General features: G+C 44.9%; 1 protein-coding gene across 1 annotated transcript in view; it reads right to left on the bottom strand.

Moving 5' to 3' along the window:
• UST (uronyl 2-sulfotransferase) overlaps nt 1–12,405 on the bottom strand; it is a 152,558-nt gene extending 140,153 nt beyond the window's left edge. Inside the window, exon 1 of the mRNA XM_066315652.1 lies at nt 11,827–12,405. Coding sequence (XP_066171749.1) covers nt 11,827–12,067 — 241 coding nt within the window. The 5' untranslated portion in view covers nt 12,068–12,405. The remainder of the gene's footprint in view (nt 1–11,826) is intronic.
• Nucleotides 12,406–12,656: the final 251 nt, after the last annotated feature.

The raw sequence follows: 12,656 nt of genomic DNA, 5'->3' as shown, positions 1-12,656 counted from the left end.
TGAGAACAAGGTAGAAAGCTCACAGTTAGACAGTGAAGCATTTTCTATTTCAGCTTTCATTTAATCCCACTTCTGAAAATCTCTACTTCACAAAAACAACCATCCCCCTCAAAAAAAAGCCCCAAACCAAACCCCCCTCGTGAAAACCCCCCACAAACCTTCAGATAAACAGGTGGTAGGCTCTGCTGTTTTGTTATTCACCCTAATTTACTTATTGTGCTATCTCCCAACAGGCAACACAAAAGAAATTTGCACATTTGTATGGGGAGCTCTGCTAGGAAAAGAACAATCAGCTGCACACATGAAAGGAACTGAGAAGTCAGCAATTTCACAGCCTTTGCCTTACAATATCTGCTGCAAGATTTCAGATCATATCAAAGCTGTTGTCGTGCACCATTTCCATGGAACTGCACGGGTTAGGGAGAAACAAACATGGCACCAAGTCCACCCATCAAGCAGGGATAGATATCCCATGGAGCTATTTTTCCAGTGCCTTATGTAGTCGGTTTTTTATGCATCCTAAGCACTCAGCTTTCAATGACCTGCTGGCATGGAGTGATAACCTCTCTATTTCAAAATCTTGCTCGTGTAACTCTCCAGCTCCTCTCTCCCCTCTCCATCCTTCTCCCCCCTTCTCTCTGGAAGTCTACAAGTATTTCTTGTCAGCAAGTCCTTCTGAGACTAAGTACCATGACAACTCAGATCCTTCTTACCAAACTTTAAGCATTTCTTTGTGCTTAAGTCAGGGGTTCTGCCACCACAGACACATCGGAAGCTTAAGTTAGTCTTTGGAGATGTCACTGTCTCTCCCTGCTGACTTCTGAAACAAGGAGTAAAGGTCTTACAGACAAGTCACACCACAGTCTAAATCTTGTGTTACTTTTCCTAATTTAGACACCTCTCTGTCCCCTGCTCCCCCCATAGTTCTCTCCTATTTAACAACCTCTTCTTGGCACTGTGTTGCCCAATCTGAATGCGATTTCTGCCTGTAATCTCACCAAACTTGTACAGAGGAGGTCCACTAACATCACCCCTCCAAGATCCTTCTGTGTATTTCACAGTATCTCAGTAGCATTTATCCTTACCTTTTAAGAATGCAAAAGCATGGGCTGCTTATGGGACACTTCTTCTCACATCCCATTTTTTTCTGACTTTCAATGCAGAGATTCAGGTGGCTCTTCTCTAGATGTAGGCCAGCAAAAGAGTGTTTGCTCTATGACACAAGCCACTGAAGAAATAGGACCACCAGCAACTCATGATTTTGAAATCACTATGTGCTAAACAAGGTTTGGTGTAACAGAGGAACAGAGTAATAAAAGGACTGGGAAACTACCTGTAAATACAAGGAGAACAAAAGGAAAAAGAGGCTCTTAGAAGGCAGTAAGAGAACAAAAAATAAGACTGAACAAAAAGACAGCATTAAATATGGCCAATATTGATGCAATCTCCGCCTAACTGCCATGAGATAAACAGAGGCATAAGCATTAATCGATTACTGTAGGCATTCACAAAACTGTCTCTTCTGAAATCCAACCCAAAACTTGTGTATTGTGAAATAATTCTCAAACCCCTTCTGAAACAATGTCATAAGGCTTCCCATGCCCCAACCCCTTCAGGACTCATGCCCATTTCAACACAAGACACTGCCATGAAGGAAAAGCATAAAACTTCATAATCTGGATAGAATAAAAAAAATATTAAAAACAACAACAAACAAAACAAAAGAAACAAACAAAAACCACAAAAAAAACCACCACCACCAAAAACAACCAATAACCTAGAACATTCAGAGGAACAATACGAGCTCTAATCTGCACAAGAATTACAAAAGCTTAGGGTATTTTACAAGGTAAAAAGACACATAACTGGAATTTGGATTTCAAACGCAAGCTTTGAAATCTGGGCTAAAATGCCACATAAAGATACCTGAGAAAACCAAAGCTTTCTTCAAGGAATTACACCATTACATTCAAAGGCCAAGCAATGACGGAAGCCTCACAATAGTCTCCAGCAGAAATTAAACAAAAACTAAGAAAAATTCACTTATTCTACCAACTTTGTTGTATGTATTTCAGAAGGATCTACTACTGAACTATGAGAAGAGTTGTAAGGAGCAAGTCCTCTCCCAGAAATACCAAAGACATAGCACATCAGGAAAAAAAGTGGAAATAATAAATCTCCTTGACTAGCAACTGTTAATCCACCAGCAGCTCATCTCTTAGACTGTCACTTGCTAGCAGTTAGCAAACTTGTAAGAACACAGTGTTATGCTGGCATCCTCTCTGTGGGGCAGCTACATTAAACCGAACCAACCATCCACTTGATCAGCAGAGGTTTTTAAAATAAACACTCTCAGGGGTGCTGAAACATACTATTTACTTATGGCAGAAATGTACTGCTTCTTCACTCAAATAGGCACAGGCACTACGTACTCCATCCCAGTCTCCTGATGACTTCTACTCTGAATCATTAAGTATGATAAGTAGCAAGCCTTGGCAAGCATCCAAATGTCTATCTCTAAAGCATTAGTACTCAGAAACCGTAACACAAACCTAATCACTGTGCTTCCATGCTTACAAACAAAGCCAAACATCCATTTTCAACACAACAGGGTCTGCTTCCCTCAATGCAGCTCTAAAAAGCAAGAGAGTAAAATAAATTTCAGTCAAGTAATTGCTCTCTACTTCCTATCCACCCCTCCAGTCTCCAAACATCCTCTAACCCAGATTCTGAAACAAAGAAAAACAAATGCCTCACTATATAAACACAAGTTATGTTTGAAAATCTACTTGCCTGCTGACCAATAACGATGAGGAAACATTTCTTGGTGGAAAAAAAAATCATGTCATCACTTTCCACAGCTTTCACTTAAGAATTTTTTTTTTAAAAAGAAAGAATTATAAGCGAACAGCTTGAGGAGCCACTGCTGTACCAGTCAGACTAGGTCTTGCAGACAAGACCTCTGTTGCCCAGGGAAAGGCAGTGGCAGCCTACCCCAGCTTGGTGTTCCCTTCTAAGTTAATGTCAACAGGCCACAGGCAACTGACATCCTCAAAAAGGGCTGATGCTGCTTGTATCATGTCCATAATAAACTGCAATGGTCTGGAAAGGGCTCTCTCCCCTCACTGATGGGACAGGAAAAGCAGACAGATAGCTGAGAGGACCAAGAATCTTAGAGCAGGATTGGAAGAGGAACTTAATTCTTGCAAATTTCAAAAGGACCCTTGTCTTCCCAGCCCTCATGGTATGAATGAGCAGCACCTAGACCTTGCAATCCCTCGCTCCAAAACTTACTGGTCCAAAACTGGCACAGAAGGGGGATAGGAGGACATGCACCCCCCAGCTCTTCAGGAGACACAATCCAAATACAAACATTCTCAAAAGTTATCTGCCCTGTATAACAATGGCAGCAGCTGATTTTTCTAAGTGTGTTTCACGCACACCCACGTGAGCACAGAGAGTGGCTGTTGACCCCCTTGGCTGTACTTGTAACAGAGGAAACACAGGGCGTTCTTCCACACCACTGTAACTTAAAACAGAGCTCACAGGGGGTCAGCAGCAGGGGCCAAGTCACAACTTCAAAAAAAACCCCTACAACAGACTTGCTTGTCCAGTCTAAAATGACAACAAACTCGTACATCTTACCTGAAAACACGACTTTGCAAAGAAAACAAAACATCCAGATCTTCTTGAATAGATTACAGGAGCCAGAAGCTAACAATGTGCAAGTACTTGAACATAAAACTAAGAAAACAACCCAGAAAGAAGGGCTTCCTTAAGTGCTCAAAATTTATGTTCAAAAAAATGTGGTGATTATCATACAAAATACACTCAAGCAATTTCAGTAATCCCAGATTTTTGCTAGACGCAAGAGACAGCAAATACACTTTCTAGTAACATGAATTTAAATGATGGGAGAGAAAGGACCAATTACCATCTGGAAAGGGGGTAATAAAAGGATACCTGCTCTACCATTTTATAGAATGTTCCTGCCAAAAATCATGTAAAATCCAATTTTTTTCTGTTTTATCTTCATCACGTGTTCTATATTTTGCTAAAAGAGCCCAGTGCTTAAATAACAAACGAAGAACTTCCACTCATTGTCACTGGTGATTTTGACACACACTTCTGATTTCAAAACAGTTTTTATCAGGAATCTGTGCAGTAGAGCTAGCACAAATGTTAATTAACCCCAAACCTTTTATTAGAGGTAAGGGGGAAAAATTAGATAGCCTTTATTTTCCCACATAAAGTGGTATAGATTCGGTAGGAGTTACTTTTGCAACAGAGTCTCTCATTCTAGCACCCTTGAATGTTTATCAGTCTTTGTAAAACCCCAAACAAAAACAATCTTCTCCCTAATTTCATATGAAAATATGAGAATCACTGCAACAACCACTTTTTTTCCTCCTAACAGTCAATTCCTTTTGGCTGACTACTCTCCAACAGAGAATGAAGTGCTTGCCATCCACTTAGGATGAACAAGGCTTCAAAAAACTGCATTTTTATGAATCAAGACTAGGCAGCACCATGGGAAACAAGAAATAAATGATTTGCTAACTTCTGTGGACACTGAGTCTTCTAGAGGAGGATACATCTAAAAATTGAAGCTTTTTGATGAGTCTCTGGAAACCTACTATAATAACTCCTGAAGTAAAACTGAACAGAGACCGTGATAGCCAACAGTAGTGGTGACACCCTGGAAAGAAAAGCAGCTGTACCACTGACTTTCCCTCAGTCTACACAGGAGCTCCCTTCTAACATTATCTGCCTTATCTCTTTGACACAGCCAAAACATGTTTACAACAAAAGGGTTTATCAAAAGCATCTTTTTCCTCTCGGTATTTCTGTGGCCATGACCACCACAGTATCTCAGACTATCCTATTCTGCCACACATTCATCTTCAATATGCCATTTGGGCAAAAGGAGGTTAGAGGGAATTAATACACAATTTGTTCAATGTCCTATGAAGTCTGTCAGGGCAGGGAACTGAAGCCTCTCTCATCTCCTCAGGCCCAAGTAAAACATCCCATTTAACCAGCAGATTCATTCTCTCACAGGTGTATATACCACACTGTCACATAACCTGAAGGAAAACCAAAAATAAATTAATTTTTGAAAAAGCTGTAGTAATATTCCCTCTCATCAGGGACTGAATTAGTCCTTTAAATCTCTTGTCAAATGACAAAGTGGAAAACATGAAAAAGAAACATGTTCACAGACACCTATACGCAACTCTTGATTCCTGGACTGGAGTCTGATCTTGGAAGCAGAAAAGACATTCCTGAATAAATGCCATCTGATTTTCCAAATATATTTAGAATATTATCACCACACATTCACACAAGCATTTTTTGCTATGACTTCACTGTACAGAGTGTTTTAGCCAGCCAGCACAATGTCGTCCAGAGACCACTCAATCTTTTTGAAAGAAAAAAGGCTTGAGTTTTATGACCTTGGTAATAAAATAAGGTGCATTCTGGTTCTCCCCAGAGTATTTCCTGACATCACCTTGTGTTAGGCAAAGCTTTGTTAATCCTACCATCAGATAAGCTGTGAGTGATGAGCAGTCTTTTAATAAAAGCTGCATGAGGATGAGGCTCCTCTTTTGTCTCCCAAAGAAGGTCACTTACAACTTGAGAGTTTAGTAACCTAAATGGAAGTCCAAACATATTTTATCTAAAAGATAATATGTATGGCTTTTACAACAGAAAAATGAGGAAGCCCAAAGACGACAGAAAAGCTAATTAAGAAAGATACAGCTACACACCTGTGATTTAGGTTCAGAACATCTCTTTTCAAGGCTCTTAGGAAGCACCTTCTAAATACACCTTTCAGATCCCTACAGCGTTAATGAATTTTGAAATGTAATTAATTCCACGTGTATTTCAACTAAATAATCCTCTGAGAAGTCAGACCAAAATCAAAATGCTTTAGAGTACCGAAGAGCTCTCTCTTTTGAGAACAATAAGAAAAAAAATTGTCAAAATTTGTCATTAAGAACATAACCCAGGCCTTTTTAAAAGCTCAGGCATCTCAGAAATGGGTACTGCATCACCACAGTCAGTGTCACCAACAGACCTGATTGTCTTTCCTTGAGTGTGTTTCTCCTACTCGCACACCTGAAGGGCCTTCAAAACTGTTCAGGATTCCTGATCCATGCACGTGCAAAACAAAACTGGATGACAGAACCCTTTTTGGCCATGTAAAGGCAGCATGATAGCTACCTGCAAAAATAAAGCATGGTAGGTGCTTCTATCTTTTAGAAAAGCTTGCCCTGAAGAATTCCATGCTTCACATCATTCTATAGATAAATGCAATATTACCAGAATAAAAACCCCAACTAATCCCTCTCAAAAAACCCTAAGACTCCTCCTGCTGTCCCTTCCTTCTACAACTTATAAAAATTTTGCATACAAAGCACTGACATTTACTTTAAGTGTTTTCCTTGGATAGTTGGTTTTCTTTTCCCCCCCCTCTTTTAATAGGTTAACAGGAAAAAGTCAGACAGGTCAGGACAAAAGAAAACCAAACCAACAAAAAAACCCAACCACAACACCCTACCAAAATAAAGCAAATTCATACTACCTTGATTTAAATAAAGAGTGTCACTTGCTGTTTAAATATTTTGAAGACTTTTGTAACAGCCTCCCCAGATAATCAGCTTTCTTTCTGCTTCTTTCATGGTTATATTCCCCAACGTGCCCAAAATAAACACAACTGTTGCTTTGACAACTTTAAAGCTATCAAGCCCATCCTGGCCAAAATACCTGAGAACTTCCAGTGTCACAAAGAGGGAGAGCAACATAGCAACTGTTTGAGGACATGCAAGTGGACATTTAAGACTTTTGTCTTGCATAGGAAACCACAGGATAGGCAACGTTCACATGCAATCAAACCAGTGTACTTGTACAGGCTCCTGGCCACTTCAACAGGGGAAATGTTTTAATTGACATGAACAACAAGTTTGCACAGCAAATACTGAAGAGACAAAGATTTTATGGTCTTATGGGCCATTAGAGGGTTGCTACCAGCTCTTGGAAATTCTCATTTCCGTAATCTGAAGCATGTATGTATCACAAGTCAAAGCAAGGAAGAATAAAGCAATGCAAAACCACTGCAGTTGCAGGGGAGTGCAGTCCCTAGTGCTTTCCCAAAAAGCCACCGGGCTTGTCCAAGATTTACGATTTGTGTCTTACTCATCTAAGGGAAGACTCTTCTCACTTCCTTCCACTGCTGGAGTTGGTTTTCAATTAGTGAGCAGGATTACCTTGGCAGAATCAACAAGCAAGACCTCATTTGTGCAAATCCCAATACTGCAACCCATTACTGGAAAGCCTGCAGTTTTTAAACCTTCCTGTTTTCTGGGGCTCATGGATGGTCCAGGACTGGTATGCATGTCTGTATAGCAAATTTAAGCCTGCTGGCAACAGATGCACTTTTAACTACCCTCCACAGATTCTTTAGAAATAACCCACATTTGTCTATGCCCTCTCCAATAATTTCATGCTGAAAAACAGGGCTCTAGACCCCTCCTGACAGGATGACTACAGTGTGAAACTTGAGCTGTGTCACTGTGAGCCACATCCAGAACAGACAGCAGAAACCATCAGCTTTCCACAGACCACCCCTACTCTGAATTACTGTGAGCTTGAAGAACAGGATGAAAAATGAAATGCAGCCTCATATCTACTCTACTCACATTTGCTCAGGATGCCTCTGGTATAAAAGAGAAGAGATGTTGATGTGAAAGGGAAATACTGAACACAGCTACTTTCTACCCTACAAACTGCCAAAATGTTTTTCCAACATTCTCTCCAATCAGTGGGGCAACCAAACAGAAAGAAGTGTATATAGACAAGGCACCAGATAAGCTGGTCTGGGAGAGAAAAATTACTAAAAATCTGAATATTCTGAAAATTCAGAATTCAAAAACATTCATCTTCCCCACCTCCAAAAGAAAGTTAATAGAACCAGCAAATGTTCACACTTCATTCCTTTGAAAATAAATGTATACCACCTCCACAGCATATGATGCAGACCTAATAAAGAAATTAGTTTTTCAAACCACGTATTTTCACATGGTCTTGATTTTCTTTTATGCACACACCTGCCTGATGCAGGTGTGATTTCTGTCCAGACCACTACTTAAGTTTTGTGTTGTTGCTCAGGTAAACTGCTGAGGTAAAAAAAAAAAATCTAAGCTTTCCCATCACAGTAACATAACTAAACACGAGCCATGCACTGAAACTTGCAAATGCAAACAAAAAACTTGCAAGTCAGAGAAGATGACCCCTCCCACACTATGAAAAGAAAATTGAGAAATCAATATTCCCTTTAGGCTACTCCTTGGTTTCTGTAGATTTAAATATAAGAAGGGCAACTGCAAAATCCACACAATCGCAAACAACGGTTTACAAACTAACTGCACATTTTTATTTGGAGATTTAAATTTTAACACCATCAATTGTGGGTTGCAAGGACTACAAGGGAAGAGTTGCTTGTACACTGAATCTGTGGCTTCAGGGGGGAAAAGTTTTGGGGTTTTTTTAACGCCATGAAACCGCCAGCTGCTGCATAAAACACACATTTACACGTATGGCTCTGGTAGTTAGCAGGACGGGATGCCCAATACCTACTCCTCTAAGCAGCTCTGTTAGCTCCCTGGAAGACAACAAGCCTTCTAGTTACAAAAACAAATTGTTCCTAATTTGAAAGCCTTTCCAGCTGGATACCTCAAGGAGTATGCACCACTCTATTAAAAAAAAAACTTTCAGCAATATCACCAACATGGATCAATTCTGACAATCCAAATGAAACTGCAGCCAAGGAAGTACAAAGTAACTTCATAAAGTTGCATGCAAACAGCCACCCCAGTACCCAAAGTACATCCCACTTGTATGCAGAGGCAGCTTAGTGGGTACTAGGACTCCAGCCAGCCATGAGGACTCTGCTTCCCTCTCAGCCACTACCCTGGTGCAGGATGTTAGCCAAGTCTGTGTCTCCTTGACATCCCAGATCACTCAGGCACAGAAAGGAAATTCCTACACTAATTCATATAACAAGTGCAGAAGTTCATTAGCAGAGATTAATAGATCTGTCTACTTTCTCCTGGGAGAACCCTACACTTCAAAAGAACCCCAAAACATTTTCAGTAAGACTGCACTCCATCCCCAGAGGCTCATCACGTTCAGGCACACACAACAAAGGCTTTTCTGCACTTGCTGAGCACCTCACAAAAATTATCATGACCCATTCTCCAAGATGCAGGGGTTTCCAAGCCTTTCATCTGCAGACCTCAGATGATTTTCCAGCAGACATGCAACTACTGGCAAGAACAGTTAGGGTAGTAGATCCTAGTTTTACCTCCCCCATCCCTCAAAAGCGGTCAAAAAGCCACAAAGGAAGAAGCTGAGTAACCCTGTGTTTCTTGCAGTCCATTTTCACCTAAACTGAACAACATCTATCCCTGAAGAATACAAAAATTTTAAAAACTGACAAAAACTTTTTTCTGAAAACTAGAGACTGTGTTTAATCCCGCTAAAATACCAATCAATTGCAAACAAAATCTTCGACCAGCGTGAGCTGTGCCTCTTAAGTCCAGAAAAGCGAAGACTGAGAGGGAATCTTACTTATACATATAAATATCTCAAGGGTGGGTGTCAAGAGGATGGTGCCAGGCTCTTTCCCATGGTGCCCAGCGACAGGACAAGGAGCAATGGCCATAAACTAAAACACAAGACGTGGCAGAGCACTGGAACACGCTGCCCATGAAGACTGTAGAGTCTCCCTGTCTGGAGAGACAAAACCCACCTGGATATGCTCCTGTGTTGACATAATCTATGTAACCCTGCCTTGGGATGGGAGGCAGACTAAATCTCCAAAATCTGATCTCCAGAGATGTCTTCCAACCCTAGCAATGCTGTGATTCTGTGGTGGAAAAATTGTCAGTTTCCTCTTCAGTGGAGGAATTTCTTCCTAATTGTAATATTAAAGGGAAAAGTCATTAAAACTCAAGCCAAAATTGCTGTTGTGGTTGTGAAGTAATATTCAAAGCATTTCTTCTTCTGTTTTTACTTGAATTTTCACTGACTTTTTACAACAGAATCACAGAAAAACATAATCTGGAAGGGACTTGTGTTCTCCTGGTTTTATTTCCCCAAAAACACAGGGACAAATTGACTTGGGCTGCTCAGAGGCTTGTCCAGCACAGTTCTGAGTACTGTAAAGACATTCCAACCTTCCTGGTCAGCCTGTCCCAACATCCGACTCCTCTTACACTGAAAATTTTTCGCTGATATCTCATTGGAATTTCCCTTGTTACAACTTGTGTTTGCTGTCTCTTGTCCTACTGCCTCTCCGTGCTCTCTCACTAGTTAACTGAAGATGTGGCATAGTTTTCCCATAAGGAAAAGCAACACACACAGGGATGTATTTTCAAAATGTTCATAAAATACAGACACATAGTAAAAGGATCTGCAGTTTATGTTTCTGAAATACATTAACTGCATTTTTGTTTGTAACCCAACATTGTCTCTTACGGCTTGCACTTCTGCAGCACGTACCACCAAAGCCTTACTTTCACAAAGAAGTAAAGCAGAGCGGCTAATGCGGTAAAAACTCACACCACAAATTATTCTGCAGTAATCCTCCTATATTGAGAAAGATTCAGGTTCTGTTCCGTATTTCCTATCTCAGAATCACAGAACGGAACTAACTGGTCTTTAAGGTCCCTTCCAATCTAAACCGATCTCCCCACTATGGACAGGGAACACCTTCCACTAACCAGGTCGAGCAAAGCCCCATCCAGCCTGGCCTTGAACATTACCAAGGATGCGACATCCACATCTGCTCTGGGCAATCTGCTCTGGTGCCTCACCATAGTGAAGAATTCCTTCCCAACAGCTAAACGAAATTTACCCTCTTTCAATTTAGCCACTGACCCTTGTCCTACCACCACCTGAATTAGTCCTGCGAATCTAAGGTAATCTCGACCTCTCAATAAACTCTTTTTCACACAACTTCTCCGCTGAGCAGGGAAGCAACACTTAGCGATGTTGGCTGCAAAGGAAAACCACGTGAAAACCTGCGGTCGGCATGAGGATGAGAACTACAAGCCACAGCATGGGGCTTCCAGCCGCTCCACCGGGGCACTTCCTTCGGGGTCACGCCGGCAACCAGGCTGGCAAAGCACCAGAGCCAGCCCGAGGGCTGCTGCGCTGACCCTGCTGTAAGCACGCCCTTCTCTCCAGACTCCAACCTCCTCCACAAGGATGGATGCTTGGTTCACGAAATGCATCTGGGGTTTTTGGTTTGGTCATTTGTGGTTCGGCTTGTTTGGGTTTTTTGTGGTTTTTTTTTTTTTTTTTAACAACAGCATCTGTCCCATTCGTACCCTGTCGGGGCACGGCACTCGGCGGGGAGGCGCTGACAGCTCAGGGTGGCCGCGCCCGACTCCCCGGCGCGCAACCCGCGGGCAGCGACGGCTCCGCCTCGCACCGACCTGGGGCCGGAGCAGCCGGCACCCCGCGCCCTGCCACGGGCACCGGGCACACAGAGAGCCGCCCTCGGGGCTGAGAAAGTCTCGGGGTGTCTCCGCTTTCGGCAGCGTGAACTCGCGGCGGGGCGCGCCCCCATCTCGGCTCCCGGAGCGCCGCCGGCCGGTCCCGCTCCGGGGTCAGCGCTCACGGCGCCGCCTGCCCACCCCGCCCGGCCCCCGGCCGCCCCAGCCCGCCGTCCCCGGCGCGGAGGGCGGCCCCAGCCCAGCCGCCACGGGGGGCGAGGGAGAGCCGCAACAAGTCCCCGCCGCCGCCGGCCGCCCTTACCCAGACAGTGCCGCAGGGCCAGCAGAAAGTGCGGGGGGCCCCCGTTGAGCTGGTAGAAGAGGGAGCCCATACAGAAGAGCAGCAGGGTGGCCATGCAGAAGACGTAGTCGCGCAGCGAGAGGAAGGGCAGCAGCGAGAGGGGCTGCCGCTTCATCAAGCCCCCGCCCTGGCCCGGGCCCCCTCCCGCCGCCGGGGGCCGGGGCGCCGGGCATTCCCCGCCGCCGGGCTGCTGCTTCTTCATCCTGCCCTCCGCCGCCGCCTCACGCAGCCCGCCGGGGGAAACGCATCCTCCATCCGCCTGCCCGGCTCCGGCTGCCCGCGGCCGGGAAAGTTCCCGGGAGCTCAGGGGATCCGTCCCGTCCCCATCGCCGGCTGCCCCCGGGCCCGCGGCAGGCGAGAGTCCCCAGAGCTCCTGCAGCGGCGGCCGCTGCTGCTACGGAGCGCCGCTAAGGGGAGGGGAAGGAGGTGGTCACCATCCCGCTCCCTGGGGCTCTTCTCCTCCTCCGCCGCCGCTCTCGTTCCCTCTCTCCGCTCGGCCTCTCGCCCCGGTGTCAAGTTACAGGCACAGCTCCACCGCCGGCAACTCGCGGCCGACTTATGCGCGCCGCCCGGCCCCGCCGCCCCCAGCCCGCCCCGGCCCCGGAACCCGCCCGCCCCGGCCCGCCCCGGCCCGACCCCCGGTCCCGCCCCGACCCCCGGTGCCGCCCCGGCCCGACCCCCGGTCCCGCCCCGGCCCGACCCCCGGTCCCGCCCCGACCCCCGGTGCCGCCATGCGCCCGCCGCCTCCGCGCCAGCGACCCCTGCAGGCGCCGCCTTCGCCCGGCCCCGCC

This window comes from Sylvia atricapilla, chromosome 3, assembly GCF_009819655.1.
Source record: "Sylvia atricapilla isolate bSylAtr1 chromosome 3, bSylAtr1.pri, whole genome shotgun sequence".
Taxonomy (NCBI): domain Eukaryota; kingdom Metazoa; phylum Chordata; class Aves; order Passeriformes; family Sylviidae; genus Sylvia; species Sylvia atricapilla.
The sequence above is the reverse complement of the archived record's forward strand: the minus strand, read 5'-3'. Positions and strand labels throughout refer to the sequence as shown.